This window comes from Cololabis saira, chromosome 8 (assembly GCF_033807715.1).
Source record: "Cololabis saira isolate AMF1-May2022 chromosome 8, fColSai1.1, whole genome shotgun sequence".
Taxonomy (NCBI): Eukaryota; Metazoa; Chordata; class Actinopteri; order Beloniformes; family Belonidae; genus Cololabis; species Cololabis saira.
The window spans coordinates 48,390,598-48,411,283 of record NC_084594.1 but is presented as its reverse complement, the minus strand read 5'-3'; the positions used below and the strand labels follow the sequence as shown (position 1 = coordinate 48,411,283).

The following is a 20,686-nucleotide window of genomic DNA, read 5'->3' as shown; positions in this document are numbered from 1 at the left end:
CCCTGCATAGCGGAAGTCCTATTCCACTCAGAAAACAGTCTGCCCATCATTAGCAGATTTTTCAGATCTGCCGGTATGTAATCTAAGAAGGGTGTCCAGACTTTTAAATAATAACTCATCTTTACCCTTCGCAACAGCCGCAACCCTTTCATGAAGAGAGGATATTAAAGATGTGTTAAAGACTATAATACAATGTTAAGTGTGAACAAAGATCATGCAGGTATTCACACATTCAATAATGGATGAAAAAAATGTGAAGAACTTGCACAGTTTTTTAACAACAAAATAACCTCCATCAGAACCAGCATTAGTCATGATGGAAATAAAGCTGATTCCGGCAAACCATGCAATATAAACATGGGAAGGTTCAAATGTATCACATTAGATGAGCTCTGCAAAACTGTCTCTGAATGTAACTCCTCTACCTCAGACATTGATCCTGTTCCTACAGCATTCCTTAAGCGAGTGTTTAATAGTGTTTCAAGCCCTGTCCTAAACATCATAAATACATCCCTTAAGACTGGTGTTTTCCCAGATACCTTTAAAACAGCAGTTGTAAAACCCTTGTTAAAAAAACCTAACTTGGATAGTGAGGTACTGGCAAACTATAGACCGATTTCCAAACCTTTCTTTCATCAGTAAGGTACTTGAAAAGATAGTTTTAACTCAAATAAATTATTTTCTAGAAGAAAACAACATCCCAGAGGAATTTCAATCAGGGTTCAGAAAATATCACAGCACTGAAACCGCTCTCACTAAAATAATCAGCCACCTCAGACTGAACTCTGATGAGAATAAGGTCTCCATCCTTGTCCTGCTAGATCTCAGTGCAGCATTCGATACAATTGAACGTACATCAGAGGGAGGAAATTCTATGTGAGACTAGGAGGTCATATGTCTGAGAAATATGACAACTACTATGGAGTTGCACAAACAAGTTGCCTAGGTCCATTACTTTTTTCCCTTTACATGTTACCTCTGGGTGATATTATCAGAGAACACAATGTAGGTTTCCATAGCTATGCGGATGATACACAACTGTACATATCCACAGAACCAAATTATACAGCAGCTACAAACTCCATTACTAACTGCCTATCGGCAATACATAAATGGATGAGTAATAACTTCCTGAAACTAAATGAGAACAAAACTGAAATTCTAATTATCGGCCCCAAAACAAAAAGAGAAACATTAATTAAAAACCTAGGTGGATTAACTCCTTGGATTAAATCCGAGGTCACAAGTCTTGGTGTTATCATAGATGTTGTGCCACAAGCCCCTCAGCCAGCAGCCAGCACAGCTGTGGCTGATTCCAATCAGCCCAGCTGCTCCACCATCAGAATCAAGGGCTGCCTACATAAGCTGCTGAGAGACGACACCCGGCGCTTAGACGTTGACTACTGTGGCAAGTACCTGCAGCAGAAAGTTTAGGCTCTGATGTTTCTGAGATTTTGTAGATCTGCTATTTTTGGTCCTAACTGTTTCCTTGTGTTCCAGGCTCTATCCAGTCAAGCCAGTGTCTCCCTGCTCCATCGTTCCGTCCACCTCCACCGGATTGAGTTTACACATTAAATCCTTCGTTTGCAACTTCAGTCTCAGTGTCTTTGCTTTTGGGGTCCCTGGCACATTTGGCTATTTCTATTCTCGAGTGAGCCTAACAGAACGTCTAAGCCAACATGAGCCAAGCCGGGGCTCCAAGGGCAGAGAAACCTCCAGAATTACGAGAGCTAGTGTTTGGTCAAGCTACTGAACTTTCCGCACTGCAGCTGGAATTAAGGAAGGTCTTTCCCACTGTCCAATCCCAGATTGTGGATCTTGAGAAGACGTCTCAGTGCACTGTGGGTACTGTGGCTGCCCTTTCGGCCCAGATTACCTCTATATCAGGGGCCTTGTCTGGCATACAACAATCCTTGGATGCCCTTAGAGACCAAGTCCCTGCCAGCAGAGGCCCTAACCCCGGCCCTATCACTAGCCCCAGTTCGTCCAACCTGCCTGCAAACCCAGTCCTTCCTGCCCACCATCAAGCTCATTCTGAGCCTGGCTTAGTCAGTCCTAGGCCGTTTAATGGAAATTTTGATCAGAGCAAGGGTTTCTTGGCACAATGTGAGTTACTTTTTACTCATCAGCCTTCGAGATACTCTTCGGATGGGTCGAAGATTGCCCTGGTTATGTCTTTGCTGGTCGACGACGCCCTCAGCTGGGCAATTGTCGCAGTAGAGAACAACCCAGCCTTTGCCATCAACTACAGTCAATTCAAGAGTGAGTTTCAAGCAGTATTTGATCACCCTGCAGTTGGCCAAGATGCTTCGAGCCGTTTGCTAGCTATCTGCCAGGGGTCACGTTCTGTGGCCCAGTATACACTGCAGTTTCGCATTCTTGCGGCGGAGAGCTGTTGGAATGACCACGCCCTGCTGAGTGCTTATCGTAAAGGTCTGAATGATTCCGTTAAGGATCTTATTGTCCGTGACAGTCCAACGACCCTCAACGAGCTTGTATCTCTGGCGCTCAAGGTCGACACCCGACTCCAGGAGCGCCGTGCCGACAAACGCATGCCCCACTGCTCTGCTTCAGTGTCCCGTGGCACGTCTTCTACGGCAAGTCCTAACCCCCATTCTCTCATGCGTCCCCCTACTACTTCCGGGCCTAGGGAGCCCATGGGGATTGACCGTTTGCGTCTCTCACGAGAAGAGAGAGAACAGAGAATGTCCAACCAGCTGTGTCTCTACTGTGGGGAGTCGGGACATTACATCCGAGCCTGTCCGACCCGCCCAAAATGGTCCCGCTCGCCAGTAGGGGCTATACTGGTGAGCAAGGCTACTTCTCCTCAGCCAAAGCATAGTCCCAACCGTCTTTTCCCCACTACTCTCTCCTGGGACCAAGAGACGCTGTCTGTTAGTGCCCTCATTGATTCCGGTGCAGACGAAAGTCTCATGGACATCTCCCTAGCTCGCCAGGCGGGCATCCCTTTAGTTCCCCTGAACCGCACTCTGTCCCCCCGGGGTATCGACAGGCACTCCTTGGGTACCATTTCTTATTCCACTGAGCCTCTCACGCTCACTCTTTCTGGTAACCACTCCGAGTCCATCCGGTTTTTTGTTCTTCACGCTCCCACTGCGCCCCTGGTGTTGGGTAGACCCTGGTTGGAGAGGCATGAACCGCACATCTCCTGGGCCTCTGGTCAGATCTTGGGTTGGAGCACTGCTTGCCATGCGGCCTGTCTGCGCTCCGCCTTGTCTCCTCCCGGTGGTCCAGGTTCCATGTCCTCTCCACCCGATCTCACTGGTGTTCCCCCTGCTTACCATGACCTTGCCCTGGTGTTCAGTAAAGATAAAGCCTTATCCCTTCCCATTCCTAGTCGGCCCTGGTCTCACATAGCCATGGACTTCGTGACAGGGCTCCCTGTGTCTCAGGGCTGTGACACCATCCTGACCGTGGTCGACCGGTTCTCAAAGTCAGCCCACTTTGTTCCTCTCACCAAACTCCCTTCTGCTGCGGAAGCCGCAGACCTCCTCGAACTCCATGTCGTCCGCCTTCACGGAATTCCTTCCGACATCATCGGAAGGATATACGATCGTTAAGCTCCAAGTCTCTGTTAGTAAATGATATAATTACAGAGAGTAGGAGTGATGTTTTCTGCTTAACAGAAACATGGTTACAGGAGGAAGAGTATGTTAGTTTGAATGAATCAACTCCGCCCGGCTACTTTAATCATCACATTCCTAGAAACACGGGCCGAGGCGGAGGAGTCGCAGCAATTTATAACTCCAGTCTCCAAATAAAAATTGAATCTAAGTCCAATTATAATACATTTGAAAGCCTCACGCTTATTCTTAAATTTCCAAGCTGGAAATCAGAGAAGCCAGTTGTGTTAGTGGTAGTGTATCGGCCCCCTGCTGGCGCTTATCTAGAGTTTTTGTCTGAATTTTCAGATTTCCTTTGTGGATTATTGATCAGTACAGATAAATTCACCATAGTGGGTGATTTTAATATTCATATGGATGTTGAAAGCGATAATCTTAAATTAGCTTTCAATTCTCTTCTAGGGTATGGGTAATGGGTATCTCACAAAAAGTGGACGGGCTGATGCATTGTTTTGATCATACTCTCGATCTCGTTCTCACCTACGGTGTTGAAACTGATGATCTGTTGGTGTCACCTGTAAACTCCCTTTTATCCGACCATTATTTTATAACGTTTGAATTGAATGTTGTTGATGTTGAAGTGCAGGGCAGGAGGTATTATTTTAGCAGATGTTTGTCTGATGAAGCTATTGCTAAATTTAAGGAGGCCATTGCTCATCTTGCGACAGTGGAAAATAGTGAAGCCTCTACTGAAGCAATAGAGGCCAGTGACCTGGGTTCTACCTCTGATGTTGATGTTGATTTTCTTGTTAGTAACACTGCTGATCTGTTGCTGCAGCTTTAGATGAAGTTGCTCCTTTGAAAAGGAGGGTTTCTAGCCACAGGAGCTTAACTCCCTGGTATAATTCAGATATTCGCATGTTGAAACAAAATGTGCGTAAAATGGAAAGGAAGTGGCACTCTTGTAAGTCTGTAGACTCCTATCGTGAATGGAAAGATATTCTAATAGTATATAAAAAAGCCATTCGCAAAGCAAGAACAGCTTATTATTCAACGTTGATAGAGGATAACAAAAGTAACCCACGTTTTCTGTTCAGCACTGTAGCCAGGCTGACAAAGAGTCACAACTCTGTGGAGCCGTGCATTCCTGCAGCTCTCAGTAGTGAAGACTTTAAGAGCTTCTTTAACAGTAAAATCACGAGAATTAGAGAAGAAATCAACCAGCCGGTTGTGGGCGTTTCTTCAGCTTTAGCGACTTCCCTAGGCTCTGACTTGACTCTAGACTGTTTTGATCCTATAGACCTCCCTGAGCTGACTTCACTCGTTAATAGAGCTAAGTCTACCACATGTATGTCAGACCCCATCCCGACTCGACTATTCAAAAATGTTTTTTCTCTTATTGGTGTGACGGTGCTGGACCAGATCAACCTATCCCTAAGCTTAGGATATGTACCACAGGTTTTCAAAGTGGCAGTAATCAAACCTTTACTTAAAAAACCTTCTCTTGACCCAGACACCTTAGCTAATTATAGGCCAATTTCTAACCTTCCATTTGTATCTAAAATTCTGGAAAAGGCCGTTTCAAGCCAGTTATGTGACTATTTGTATAGAAATGATCTGAAGTCTTTCAGTCAGGGTTCAGAATGCATCATAGCACAGAGACAGCACTGGGTCGAGTCACGAATGACCTCCTTATGGCCTCAGATAAGGGATTAGTGTCCATACTGGTTCTACTGGACCTCAGTGCTGCTTTTGACACTGTTGATCATGGCATTTTACTGCACAGGTTAGAGCATGTTGTTGGGATTAAAGGGACAGCTCTACATTGGTTTAAATCCTATCTATCTGACAGGTTCCATGTTCATGTACATGAGGTTTCTTCAGAACAGTCAAGGGTCTGTTATGGTGTTCCGCAGGGTTCAGTGCTAGGGCCAATCTTGTTCAGTTTATACATGCAGCCGTTGGGAAGTATAATCCAGAATCACAGCGTACACTTTCATTGCTATGCTGATGATACGCAGCTCTATTTGTCTATGAAGCCAGATGAGACAGAACCGTTGGTTAAACTTCAGGCATGTCTTAGGGACATCAAGGACTGGATGTCCAGAAATTTCTTGCTTCTAAATTCAGATAAAACAGAGGTTATCAGTCTTGGTCCAGAGCATGTTAGGAAGGGACTAGATGGTGTTGAGATGGCTTCCAGTGCAACTGTGAGAAGCCTTGGTGTTGTTTTCGATCAGGATTTGTTGTTTAAACCATATGTTAATCAGGTTTGTAAAATAACTTTTTTCCATCTCCGTAATATTGCAAAGATTAGGAAAATCCTCTCGCAGAGTGATGCAGAAAAACTAGTTCATGCCTTTGTATCTTCTAGACTGGATTACTGTAATGTGTTGTTAGCAGGATGTCCAAGTAATTTGCTTAATAGGCTCCAGCTGATCCAAAATGCAGCAGCACGAGTACTGACAGGAATCAGCAGGAGAGACCACGTCTCTCCAGTGTTAGCGTCGCTCCATTGGCTACCTGTAAAATTCAGAATTCAATTTAAAATGTTATTACTTGCATATAAAGCCCAAAACGGCTTAGCTCCGCATTATTTACAAGATTTGATGGTGCCTTATGTTCCTGGCAGAGCTCTCCGCTCCCAGGGTGCAGGTTTACTCGTAGTTCCTAGAGTATCTAAATGTAGATTTGGAGGGCGTTCTGCTATCAGGCACCATTACTTTGGAACCAACTTCCAATCTGGGTTAAGGAGGCTGACACCACCTCCACCTTTAAAACTAAACTTAAAACCTTTCTGTTTAGTAAAGCCTATAGTTAGTGTTTAGTAAACCTCTAGCTGGTGTTGGTAAATCTCTAGGTAGTGTAAACTCTAGTGTGTTAGTCAGTTGTCATAGTTGCAGCTATAGAACAAAACTATAATAGTTAGTCTCAAATATAGCTTCGCGGTAGATATGCTGCTAGAGGCTTATGCTGCAGGGGGGCACCGACATGATCCGCTGGGCGGTGCCTCTCACCCTTCTTCTCCCATTTTTATTTATTATAAATATCTCATAGCTATTATTTTTGTCCATCGTTCCTGTAGTTTCTTGTGTCGGCCCCCCTTTTTTCTCTTTTGTGCATGTTTGCAGGCTGGAGCCTCGGGAGCTGCGTTCTGGCCTGTGTTGCCGCCCCCCCCCCCCCACCCCCCCAATCCCCGGTCATCCCGTTGCTGCTTCCACCTGCCTACGTGGATGTCTGCTGTTGCTGCTTCCGCCTGCCTGCACCCCCCCCCCCCCCCTCTGGTCATCCCGCTGCTGCTTCCACATGACTGTTGTGTGCTGCTGTTTATTTGCTGTTTCTTATTTGTACTGTTTAATGTAAAGCACCTTGAGCTGGGACTTTCGTATGAAAGGTGCTATATAAATAAAATATATTAGGGCCCTGAATAAGTCCCGCCCCTTCTTGTGATTGGTTGGCCCTATTTTCTGCTATAACTTAAGAAAACTCAAATATCCTATCTCAAAAAATTAGAATATTCTGGGAATCTTAATCTTAAACTGTAAGCCATAATCAGCAATATTGAAATAATAAAAGGCTTGCAATATTTCCGTTGATTTGTAATGAATCCAGAATGTATGACATTTTTGTTTTTTTAATTGCATTACAGAATATAAAGAACTTTATCAGAATAAGGACACGACAGTCCCCACATCACCAGATAAGTTACACACGAGTGGAGCTGCAACAATCTCACAATCAACCACATGAACATATAAAGGTAGGAGCACAACGATGGAACCTGTCAATCACAACGGCAGCCTTGGCTCTGTTAGAGGAACCTGCTGCAGGATCAGGAGGGAGCGAGTCTTCAGGGACCAAACCAATCTGTTGGTTCAGGATGAAGACTGGACCATCAGCTGGTTTAGTCTGGATCTGCTGGTCCAGGACTAAGACTGGACCATCAGCTGGTTTAGTCTGGATCTGCTGGTCCAGGACTAAGACTGGACCATCAGCTGGTTTAGTCTGGACCTGCTGGTCCAGGACTAAGACTGGACCATCAGCTGGTTTAGTCTGGATCTGCTGGTCCAGGACTAAGACTGGACCATCAACTGGTTTAGTCTGGATCTGCTGGTCCAGGACTAAGACTGGACCATCAGCTGGTCTAGGTACCAAGAGGATCTCTGTCCTGAACTGGACCAGCTGCTCCGGTTCAGACCAACATGATCTTTCATCTGGACTTGCTACAGGTCGGACATCTCTGTCACCATGACGACCGTATGGGACGACTACTGGAGATTAAAGCCAGATCTTAAAACATCCCATAACTGTGTCTGGACAGAAAAACATTAAAACACATATTAGCAGCGAATAACCGGTTCTCTAAAGTTGTCTTTTGAAAATAAAACTAACATGTCTCTGAAAGGTTGGTTGGCACGAACTGATGTGACTCAGCAATGATGAATAAAGTTTTTATTGAATGTTTAGGCGACTTTCAGAGTGTTTTATCGAGTTGGCTGCAGGTGCTGCAGGACTCCAGAAAGTGTTTCTCCGGTGATGGACCGGGACCCAGAACGGTCTCTCCTCCTGCGGATGCAACACTCCGAGTTACAGCGACTTTGTTCTTTATTTATCATGTTTGCACCTCAATAATCACGTTGGCACTTGTCTTTATTTCTGCAGTGGAGGACTGTTGTGGTTTGGTATTTTAAAGGACCCAAGTGCAGGGAGAGAGAGGGAGGCCAGAGGCAGGAGTTCTCAAAAACAAAAGGGTTTAATCCAAAAAAAGGCAAAACACAAGGCGCTGCAGAGCAGGATAAACAAAAACCAGGAACAGGGAAAAACGACGAGGAGCACATGGAGGGAAGAACCAGTACGGACCGACAGGGAACCAAGGAATGACAAGACAAGATATACTGAGGGGATAACGAGACAAGACGAGACACAGGTGTGGACACAATCAGGGCAGATGGGACACAGGCGGGGCAAGACAGAACTGAAAGTTACAAACACTGGGGGGGAAGTGTCAAACCCTGACAGTACCCCCCCCTCAAGGGACAGATCCCAGATGTCCCCAGAGTCCTAACCCAGGGTGGGCGGAGGGGGCCTGGAGGAGGGCCCAGGCCACACACGGCCAAAGTTCCGGGGGCCGACCTCGGGACCGGGCAGACCAGCGAGACCGCTCGGGGGGGCGTCCCCGAGGCCTAGGCCTGGGTCTTGGCGGGGGGCGTGACGGGGATTCTTGGCGTGGCTCGGGGACTTGACAGGGCTCGGGAACCTGACGGGGCTCGGGAACCTGACGGGGCTCGGGAACCTGACGGGGCTCTGGGACCGCCTCAGGAACCGAGGGCTGCGGGACCGCCTCAGGAACCGAGGGCTGCGGGACCGCCTCAGGAACAGAGGGCTGCGGGACCGCCTCAGGAACAGAGGGCTGCGGGACCGCCTCAGGCACAGAGGGCTGCGGGACCGCCTCAGGCACAGAGGGCTGTGGGACCGCCTCAGGCACAGAGGGCTGCGGGACCGCCTCAGGCACAGAGGGCTGCGGGACCGCCTCAGGAACAGAGGGCTGCGGGACCGCCTCAGGATCCGGAGTCGGGGCTGACAGGAGGCGGGGAGCCGGAGTCGGGACTGACAGGATGCGGGGAACCGGAACAGGAGCAGACAGGATGCGGGGAACCGGAACAGGAGCAGACAGGATGCGGGGAACCGGAACAGGAGCAGACAGGATGCGAGGAACCGGAACAGGAGCAGACAGGATGCGGGGAACCGGAACAGGAGCAGACAGGATGCGGGGAACCGGAACAGGAGCAGACAGGATGCGGGGAACCGGAACAGGAGCAGACAGGATGCAGGGAGCCGGCGTCGGGGGGCAGAGGATCCCCGGAGCTGCCCGAGTGGGAACCCGGGTCCGTGGCGCTGGCTGCGGGGGTACCCGGGTCCGAGGTGCCGGCTGCGGGGGTACCCGGGTCCGAGGTGCCGGCTGCGGGGGTACCCGGGTCCGAGGTGCCGGCTGCGGGGGTACCCGGGTCCGAGGTGCCGGCTGCGGGGGTACCCGGGTCCGAGGTGCCGGCTGCGGGGGTACCCGGGTCCGGGGCGCTGGCCCCCCCTCAAGGGACAGATCCCAGATGTCCCCACAGTCCACATCCAGGGCGGGCTGGGGGGGAACACGGGTCCTCGGAGCTGGCTGAGGGGGGGCACGGGTCCTAGGAGCTGGCTGAGGGGGGGCACGGGTCCTCGGAGCTGGCTGAGGGGGGGCACGGGTCCTCGGAGCTGGCTGAGGGGGGGCACGGGTCCTCGGAGCTGGAGCAGGAACCGGGGTCGATGCGTCCAGGACCACCGCTAGAGCAGGAACAGGGAGCGATGCGTCCAGGACCACCGCTAGAGCAGGAACAGGGAGCGATGCGTCCAGGACCACCGCTGGAGCAGGAACAGGGAGCGATGCGTCCAGGACCACCGCTGGAGCAGGAACAGGGGGCGATGCGTCCAGGACCACCGCTGGAGCAGGAACAGGGGGCGATGCATCCAGGACCACCGCTGGAGCAGGAACAGGGGGCGATGCGTCCAGGACCACCGCTGGAGCAGGAACAGGGGGCGATGTGTCCAGGACCACCGCTGGAGCAGGAACAGGGGGCGATGCGTCCAGGACCACCGCTGGAGCAGGAACAGGCTGGGGCTGGCGCTGGCGCCGTCGCTTCCCCTGGGGCTGAGAACCCCCGGGCCCGCCTCGAGCCAGGCGTGTTCCCCAGAAGGGGGGAACAGGCTGGAATGCGTCCAGGACCACCTCGGGAACAGGAAGAGGTGCGTCCAGGGCCCCCACCGGAACAGGCTGGGGCTGGCGCTGACGCCGTCGCTTCCCCTGGGGCTGAGAACCCCCGGGCCCGCCTCGAGCCTGGCAGGTTCCCAGAAAGGGGTCCCCATTTTTCTCTGCCTCTCGGCGGAAGAACTCAAAAAGAGTAATATACTCTCCCGCTGGGTCCATGTTGGTCGGTCCATTCTGTTGTGGTTTGGTATTTTAAAGGACCCAAGTGCAGGGAGAGAGAGGGAGGCCAGAGGCAGGAGTTCTCAAAAACAAAAGGGTTTAATCCAAAAAAAGGCAAAACACAAGGCGCTGCAGAGCAGGATAAACAAAAACCAGGAACAGGGAAAAAACGACGAGGAGCACATGGAGGGAAGAACCAGTACGGACCGACAGGGAACCAAGGAATGACAAGACAAGATATACTGAGGGGATAACGAGACAAGACGAGACACAGGTGTGGACACAATCAGGGCAGATGGGACACAGGCGGGGCAAGACAGAACTGAAAGTTACAAACACTGGGGGGGAAGTGTCAAACCCTGACAAGGACTCAGATCATGATGCTTCATGTTTTAAATATAAGTTAATATTGTTCACATTGTTATACTTATGAGAGAGGCAGACATCCACAATGTGTAAGACTCAATACACATGTGTATTGGGCTTAATTCGTCAGTATATAATACGCGTGACAATAAAGCGGAACAAGGAGCCGTTTTTCATCCACCAACTTAAGTTCTGGTGTCGGTTCTTAAAATACAAACAAGAAAAGGAGAGTGTAATGATGCACTAACGGTACATATTAACATTCACAAACCCCTACGATCATAATAAACCCGCAACTCTTCACAGAACGCAACACAAAGCAAAGAACAAGAGTACCCACAATGCAATGCAGCTTAAATATGAAGAAAATTATTTTTCCAGCCTCAACTTCTGACAGGAGTGTCTCCAGCTCACGGCCTATGTTTTTACCACATAAAAAAGTGTAGTCCTTACCGGATCTTGTTAAAGAGGAACTGCACATCCAGCATTTATTACTGTGGGTGTGTTGGAAAACAACACGCCCAAGTTTTAAATCAAGGGAAGAACCCAGACAGGATACCTGCACAACATTACCATTTAATAATCTTACATTATAGTTGGATTTTCTGCTGTACTGGGTCTGGAGTGTTGGACCTTTGTTCACTAATTAAAAACTCTACAATGTCTTCAAATTAGGTCAGTACAGCCTTAACTGACCACAAGCATATAACATACTAGTCATGGAAAACTAATGGCACTTTTGCACTAGGACTTACTGAGCCCGACTCGGCTCGTCACGCCTCTACTCGTTTGTTTTTCCACAGCCAGGGGAGAAGTGGGGGGGTTGGGGTGAAGCTGCTGTGACGTACTCGATTGCGCAACCGCTTTGTTCATGTCGGCGCTGATGAGAAATCAGCTGGAGCCGAGAGTGGCTGAGAGTAAAACAGCCCGTCTACATCCCTTTTTTAATTCTCTCCTCAGCCACCAGGTTTATGAACATCTGCACCTCAGAGTTGGATCACCAAACAGATGTTTTGCGCTTTATAATAAAATCGCCGCGGGTCGCCCTTGTGCTGACTCGTGCTTCCTGATTCAAACGTCTGACGGCCCCGCCCCCCGACCAATCAGAGGCGCGCAAGGTGGTGACGTCAGAAATAGTCCCGGCTCAGCCCGCAAAGAACCTCGCCAGAATGGTTACAGAAATAGTATCTGCTTGGAGCGGCTCTACCCGTCTCAGCCCCTAGTGCAAACGTGCAAGACGGGGCTGAACCGAGCCGAGCCGAGCCGGGCGGAGGCGGGACTAGTGCAAAAGTGCAATAACTGGAACATCCACTGGCAACTGTCATCGAAGTTTTTTCTACCACTGAATAGACTTTTTCATTTTACATGAACTTGTTTGGAAATAGTCTTTGTAACACTTCCCAGATTCATGGACAAAGAAAGACAGTGGAGATGATTGTGGACTACAGGAGGAACGCAGCCCCCCCGGCCCTCCTCACCCTGTGTGACTCCCCAGCAGACACGGTGGAGTCTTACCGCTTCCTGGGGACCACCATCACCCAGGACCTCAAGTGGGAGCTGAACATAACCTCCCTCACCAAAAAAGCCCAGCAGAGGATGTACTTCCTGCGGCAGTTGAAGAAGTTCAACCTACCAAAGACAATGATGGTGCAGTTTTACACGGCCATCATTGAGTCCATCCTCACCTCCTCCATCACCATCTGGTTGCTGCTGCCACTGTAAAGGACAGGAGCAGCTGCAGCGTATCATCCGCTCTGCAGAGAAGGTGATTGGCTGCAACCTCCCATCTCTCCAGGACCTTCACGCCTCCAGGACCCTGAAGCCTCCAGGACCCTGAAGTGTACAGGTCAGATTGCAGCAGACCCCTCCCACCCCGGACACAAACTGTTCTAGACTCTTCCCTCTGGCAGGAGGCTGCGCTCCATCACGACCAAAACCTCACGCCACAAGAACAGTTTTTTCCCATCTGCAGCTGGTCTCATCAACAAGGCCCCAGACCCCCATCTCCCCCACCCACCATGGACTGCCCCCCCCCCCCCCCCCCCACACACCCTACTCTACGCTACATTAACGTAAAGACTCCATTCCTGACCTTATGCGTTACATTAACGCACATCCTAGGTCAACTTTGCACAGACTCATATCAAGCACTTTAAAACCTCATGTTGTACATTTTCTCTTTCATTATATATTTGCTCTTTGTATTTCACCAATCACCACAACAAATTCCTTGTGTGTGTTTAACAAACTTGGCATTAAACTTATTTCTGATCATTCTAAAGATCATGGCTGATGCTTTTTACCATTGTATTAACACATACCTGAATCATCCGCCTGCATTGTATGAGGATGTATTTTTGTTTTAAAATGTTTGTAACTGCAGAGCTGTTTTAAAAAAATGTTTAGAAATTATGTTAAAACATGTTTAACTGTTAATATAGCATATACCTATGCTGTTCTTTGTTTTTCCTGTTTCTGAACTACATAAAAAAGGACAACGAAATGTTTTTTGGTGAAACTGAAAACTAAATTAGTAATCTGTTACTCCTTTCTTTTCTTTCGATTGTGATGTGCTGCAATAAAGAGGAAAGTATATGGTTTAAACGGGATCTATTATGAAAAACACGTTTTCTCTTGCTTTAACATATATAAAGTGGTCTCCCCTCACCCTGCCAACACAGAGAAGGAGGAAAGCAGCCAAATTCTGCAGGGTCTGTACACCCTGCCCAGAGGATTCTTCCAGTGTCATGTGACTTTTACGCATTTTCGTTACGTAAGCAAAATGCAAACCACGCCTCGGTCAGCCTCACTGCTGAAACCACGCCCACTACTAACTCCGCCGGCCAGAGCGTCCACCATTGTTCAGCAGCAGTGTATCGTGTGGCTATTTGAACAACGAGGGACAGTAAAAATTAGGTTTTGCATCGACACTTACCCTCATAAAAGGATCAGTATCAACAGTACGGACCCGGCAACTGCACACGAGTCAGCGGTAAGTGACATTAATTTTTTATGTTATTTATATTTGTCTACAAGCATGATATTTGCATGGGCTAAGTATTTAGCTTAGCTCTGGTGGCTCCAGTGTTACCTAACGGAGCCACTCACTCGTTAGGTAACACCGGAGCTCTATTTGTAATAAATTCTGCCTGGTTTCAGATCTTCAAAGCAATACACCTGAAGCTGTTCAACGACACCTTCAGAAGAAATGTACGGTCCTTCCTTGAGTCAGCAATAGTGCATAAATGTTATTTACATACAACTTATGTTATTTTATTTTTTTTAACAATAAAGTTGCCATTTGTGAAAATTCAGTGTTGTGATTTCTTTACAGTTAACATGATTAATTTGTCTTGTAACATATGAAATGAAATGATGAGGAATTGGAGTAAATAACCGTGGTGTACCTGTTTACAATTCAATTAAATCTTCCTGTGTGAATTAGTGTGAAGACAAGGTGACCCCGCTGATGGTTCCGCGTTACACCAACGCAAAGCCTACAGCGTTTTACGTCGATTTAATAGTGTACGCAGCCGGCTGCTCTTCAGCCCAGAGGCTTTGTGCCCTCCCCTGCTACACGTCATTCAGGCAGCCAATCAGCACAGAGCCTCATTATCATAGCCCCGCCCCCTCAGAATACCTCATAGAGAAGGAGGTTAGAAACGGTAAAAATAGAGACATGGCCCAGAGGTTGAATTTCTGATGTATGTAGAAAAAACAAGCTTTTGATTGTTTTTAAGACATTCAAGGCCTGTTTAAAATATATATTAAATGCCATATTAGGTCCCATTTAACTGCAGTAACTGAAGTTGTAAAAATAGCTTGTTAACAAGGGAGTTAACAAATGATATTTAGATGTTGTGACATCACCCCAGAGACTCTTATAGCACGGCTTAGGGAAGCGGGATATCGCCAGAAACTCGAGTACTTGATTTCATTGAACTGATGAGTCCATTCTCTGTTTTATTTGTGGGACTCACCTTAACATTATGCATGCTCATAAGGTTGCTGCAGTTGTCCAAGTAACACTTAAGGTCACTGTCCTGTAAGATAGAGTAACCACAGGATTCCAACTTATGGTCAACAATATTACGATTATTCTTTAAAGCCATGAATTTCTTGTACTACTGATGTACTCACCAGATACTCAAACACCAGAGTGAGGCAGCGGTCGGTATGGATGATGTCATGTAATGTAACAATGTTGGCATGTTTGAGGTTCTTCAGTAGAGACACTGATTGGAAAGCAAAAAGAGAAATACAGCATTATTTTCTTTCAGCTGCCTCACGCAACACAATAAAAATGGTCACATTGTATTTCAGATATGATTAGCTATTCAAGACATTTTTAACCCCCTCGTCGAACCGCCACCTTATTGTGGTGGAGGGGTTTGTGTTGCCCGAATGATCCTATGAGCTCTGTTGTTGAGGGCATTACATTAGGGTCTCCCATGGCAAGCAGGTCCTAGGTGACTGTTCATAAGCCAAACATGAATAAAAGTAAATCAGCAACCGTTACTTTGCCCGGATGGCGTCACCGGGTCCCGTCCCTGGAGCCAGGCCTGGGGTTGTTGCTTGAAGGCAAGCGTCTGGTGGCCGGGTCTTTGCCCATGGGACCCAGCCGGGCTTAGCATGAAACTGCAACGGGGGCCCATCTTCAAGTGGGCTCACCACCCACAGGAAGGACCATGAGAGACTGGTGCAATGTGGTCTGGGTAGCAGTCGTGGCAGGGTGCCTCGACAACCCAATCCCTGGACCAAAATCCTAGCAATAGGGACATGGAATGTCACCCCCTGGGTGGGAAGGAGCCAGAGCTTGTGCGGGAGGTTGAGAGATACAGGCTAGAGATAGTCGGGCTCACCTCCACACATAGCTTGGGCTCTGGAACCCAGCTCCTTGAAAGGGAATGGACCCTCCACTACTCTGAAGTCGCCCAGGGTGAGAGGCAGCGAGCTGGTGTGGGCTTGTTTATAGCCCCCCAGCTCAGTCGCAATGTGTTGGAGTTCACCCCGGTGAACGAGAGGGTCGCTTCCCTGCACCTTCGGGTCAGGGAAAGGTCTCTGTTGGGGTTGTGCCTGTGTGTGATTGGGAGGAACAGCCTCCATGATCTGAAAACCATGTTCAAGCATAAGAGGGTCCATCAGGATCCCTAGGCCGGAGGTCAATGATCAAGTTTGTTGTCGTTTCATCTGATCTTCGGCAGTATGTTTTGGACACTTGCATAAAGAGAGGGGCTGAGCTGTCAACTGATCAACACCTGGTGGATACACTGGTGGAGGAGGAAATTGGACAGACCGGGCAGACCCAACCGTATTGTGTGGGTCTGTTGGGAACGTCTGGCTGAGCCCTCTGTCAAGGAAGTGTTCAACTCTCATCTTTGAGAGAACTTTTCACCGATTTGGAAGGAAGCTGGGGACATTGAGTCAGAGTGGACAATGTTCTTCATTGTGTCCATTGTCAATGCGGCAGCTCGAAGTAGTGGATGCAAGGTTTCTGGTGCATGTCGTGGTGGCAACCCCTGATCAGGTCATGTTGGGGTGTGAGACTCCTGACGCAGTCGATAGGTAATGACAGGCCAAGCAAGCCGCAGCTAGGGCAGTCCTGGAGGCAAAAACTCGGGTCTGGGAGGAGTTCGGTGAGGCCATGAAGGAGGACCTTCGGTCGGCTTTGACGAAATTCCTGCAAACCGTCCAGCGCCTCAGAAAGGGGAAGCAATATTCTACCAACACAGTCTACAATGCGGGTGGGGAACTGTTGACCTCGACTGGGAAAATTGTCACACAGTGAAAGGAATACTCCGAGGATCTCCTCAATCTGTCTGACATGCCTTCCATTGAGAAAGCAGAGACTGTGGACTCTGGAGTGTACTCTTCTATCACTAAGCCGAAGTCACTGAGGTAGTTTGTAAGCTCTTCAGTGGTAAGGCACTGGGGGTGGATGAGTAAATCAAGTCTCTGTTGTAGGGCTGTCTTGGTTGAAACGCCTATTGCATGGATGAAGGGGACAGTGCTGCTGGAGTGGAAAACCGGGGTGGTGGTCCCTCTTTTTAAAAAGGGGGACCGGAGAATGTGTTCCAACTATAGGGGGGATCACATTTGTCAGCCTTCCTGAGAAATTTTACGCTAGGGTACTGGAGAGGAGGATTCAAGAGGAACAATGCAGTTTTTGTCCTGGTCGTGGAACACTGGACAAGCTCTATACCCTCCGCAAGGTGCTTGAGGGTTCATGGCAATTTGCCCAACCAGTGTACATGATCTGGTGAAGGCGTTTGACTGTGTCCCTCGTGGCATTCTGTGGAAGGTGCTACGCGAGTATGGGGTCCGGGGCCCTCTGCTAAGGGCTGTTTGGTCTCTGTATGGTCAACAGGAGTTTGGCTTACATAGCCGGCAGTAAGTGAGACTTGTTCTCAGTCCATGTTGGACTTCGGCCGGACCTTCAGCATGTGCTGGGGCGGTTTGCAGCCGAGTGTGAAGCAGCTAGGATGAGAATCAGCACCTCCAAAACCGAGGCCATGGTTCTCCACCGGGAAAGGGTGGCGTGCCTTCTCCGGGTGGAGAAGTCCTGCCTCAGGTGGAGGAGTTCAAGTATATCGGGGTCTTGTTCACGAGTGAGGGAACGATTGGTGCAGCGTCCGCAGTTATGCGGTCGATGTACCGGACCGTCGTGGTGAAGAAGGAGCTGAGTCGAAAGGCGAAGCTCTCGATTTACCGATCAATCTACGCACCTACCCTCACCTATGGTCATGAACTTTGGGTAGTGACCGAAAGGACAAGATCGCGGATACAAGCGGCCGAGATGAGTTTCCTCCGCAGGGTGGCTGGACGCTCCCTTTGAGATAGGGTGAGGAGTTCAGTCACCCGGGAGGAGCTCGGAGTCGAGCCGTTGCTCCTTCACATTGAGAGGAGTCAGCTGAGGTGGCTTGGGCATCTGTATCGGATCCTCCTGGACGCCTCCCTAGGGAGGTGTTCCAGGCATGTCCCTCCGGGAGGAGACCCCGGGGAAGACCCAGGACAGGCTGGAGAGACTATGTCTCTCGGCTGGCCTGGGAATGCCTCGGACTCCCCTCGGAAGAGCTGAAGGAAGTGTCTGGGGTGAAGGAAGTCTGAGCATCTCTGTTGAGACTGCTGCCCCCACGACCCGGGAACGGATAAGCGGCGGACGATGGATCGATGGATGGATGGATGATAATGTAATACTTGACAGATAATGTAATATACATGTTAATTTTCAGTCCAGAGTTCTACATTTTGTGTTTTAAGAATCTAAGAATGTTATATACAGTGGATTTGAAACACCAGAATGACAATTGGGTTAAATTGTAGACTTTTTTTTATTTTTTATTTTTTTGAGTTTTTATTTCGGCCCATTTGGATACAACATAATACAACATAAAAAAAGGTCCAATATTTTAAATGGCACCGAAAAGGTATAGGCTGAAGCCAAGGCTTATTATGCCTACCCTTTTATGAACCTCGACTCAGGAGGTTTTATACAAAACAAAACTGATAATTTGGATTCAAACATAGAAAAAGAATGGATATATTGGACAAGTAACAGAGGTATCTAGACAAGAAGCAGCAACAAAAAACAAAGACAAAAAACAAAAAAACATACTATAAATTGCAAGGAGTGATAAATTAAGTGGTTTTTGGCTAGAGGCTGTACAGCGCGGAGAGCAGAGGTTAAGAGTAGGGTGTGTAAAAATAATTTAACATACCAAGTGGCTTACAGGGCACCTGGTATGCTTGTGGTGTTGCTTCACCACACTCCTCCGCTAAACGGAGAGCGGTCATGCAAAAACTTTGCTACTCAACACAAATTGTTACTATCATTGTATTATTATTATAATATTATCATATCATATCATATATCATATTTATTTTTATTTTTGAACTTATTTTTGAATTTGGTTACAGTAGTGCATAGTTTTAGTTCATTTTCTAAATTATTCCATAGCTGGACCCCCTTTATTGATATACAGTTGCTTTTAGTATTGGTCCGTACACCCATTTTCTTAAAGATACATGACTTTGAGTACCATACAGCCATACGCAGATATGCAGATACTCAGGGACATGCAACTACATCCTGGTCTTACTGAGTGGGTGATGGACTTACCTCCTTGGGAGACCAGAATTCCAGCTCAGATAAGCTTTTGAGCAGCACTGGAAACCCCGGGTAACGTTTCCCTAAACGTAGCTCTTCACTTCACAGATTTCTAACAAATCATTACCTCATGAAAACAACCACAAACCAACAAAACAACTTTCGGTAACACTTCATTTGAAGAGGGTAAGCATAAGCATTCATAACACCTACATGCACACTATATGACACCTGGCATATGATGCTTTTGATATGTTAATTAATCTCGGATGTCGGCATCCCAGCCACTAGAGGGCCTGCAAGGGAGAACATGATCAGAGTCTCTTTCAGTGGTGGCTGGCCAATAGAGGGCACTCCTGGGGGAAGGTGTTTCATTAAGCCAGTGTTTCCCAACCCTGGTCCTCGAGGCAGACTGTCCTGCATGTTTTAGATGTTACCCTGCTTCAGCACACTGTGATACAAGTAGCTGTGTCATCAACAGAATTGTGCAGACCTTGATGACAAGCTAATTAGGACCATTAATTAGAATCAGGTGTGATGATGAAGGGAAACATCTAAAATATGCAGGACAGTGTGCCTCGAGGACCAGGATTGGGAAACACTGCAACAAAGCAGAATTGAAGCTTTGTCTTTCATGTGATCACTTGGTAAGTGAGTATTCAATGTCTCGGCATCAATACCTTCCGATTTCTGTAGAGTACCAGAACAAGTTTGATAATGATAGGATAGTGGTAGGTTTTTATTGACCATGTGGCTACATGCTAGTTCTTGCTGATGCTAACTTCTTAACACCTTAGCCAAGGCTTGGTTACTTCTTTAAATAGCTTAAGATGTCTATCTGAAAATATTTTGATTGAATATGATGATAAAGTGGTAGGCTACAGGCTAGATTTTTGTTATTGACCACATGTTACATGCTAATTAGAAGTTAATTAAGTTCAGCATTAGTTTTACCATTAATTGTTTGAAAAGTTTGCATTAAGATACAAGGATTCAATTCAATTCAATTCAATTCAATTTTATTTATATAGCGTCTAATACAACAGAGTTGTCTCTAGACGCTTTACAGAGACCCATACCCAGAACATGACCCCCGAGCAGTTATTACATAAACAATGGCAGGTAAAAAACTCCCCTAGTGGGAGAAAAACCTTAAGCCAAACAGTGGCAAGGAAAAACTCCCCTTTAGGAGGGAAGAAACCTTGAGCAGGACCAGGCTCATCAGGGGGGACCCTCCTGCCGAGGGCCAGACTGGTGGGTCAGGGACGGCAACAGCACAGCAGGCAGGTGGAAGCAGCAACGGGATGACCGGGGGTGGGGACCGCAGGCCAGCACACAGCTCCCGAAGCTCCGGCCCAATCAGCAAGTCCCAGGTTGGGGTGCAGGGTCAGGAAAAGACTTGTGCTCCGTAATGCAAGCTACAAGCCACCCATGGCCACCTGCAGGACAAAAGAGAGAAAAGGGAGGAGAAGGGGGGGCCAGCAACGGGATGACCAGGGGTGGGGACCGCAGGCCAGCACGCAGCTCCCGAAGCTCCGGCCCAATCAGCAAGTCCCAGGTTGGGGTGCAGGGTCGGGGAAAGACTTGTGCTCCGTAATGCAAGCTACAAGCCACCAACGACCACCTGCAGGTTCCGGTGTCCGGCAAAGGATGCTGCAACATGGACAAAAG

The 20,686-nt window shown here is 48.2% G+C and overlaps 1 protein-coding gene across 4 annotated transcripts in view; it reads right to left on the bottom strand.

The window, feature by feature from the left end:
• cdk18 (cyclin dependent kinase 18) overlaps positions 1–20,686 on the bottom strand; it is a 164,582-nt gene that overhangs the window by 52,300 nt on the left and 91,596 nt on the right. For 3 of the 4 annotated variants that reach the window (XM_061728181.1, XM_061728183.1, XM_061728185.1), the window contains 2 exons: positions 15,049–15,143; positions 14,889–14,951 (listed from right to left, as the gene is read on the bottom strand). The exons of the other annotated variant lie outside the window; for it this stretch is intronic. In XM_061728181.1, the coding sequence (XP_061584165.1) occupies positions 14,889–14,951; positions 15,049–15,143 (158 nt within the window). The remainder of the gene's footprint in view (positions 1–14,888; positions 14,952–15,048; positions 15,144–20,686) is intronic. 4 annotated transcript variants of the gene reach the window in all.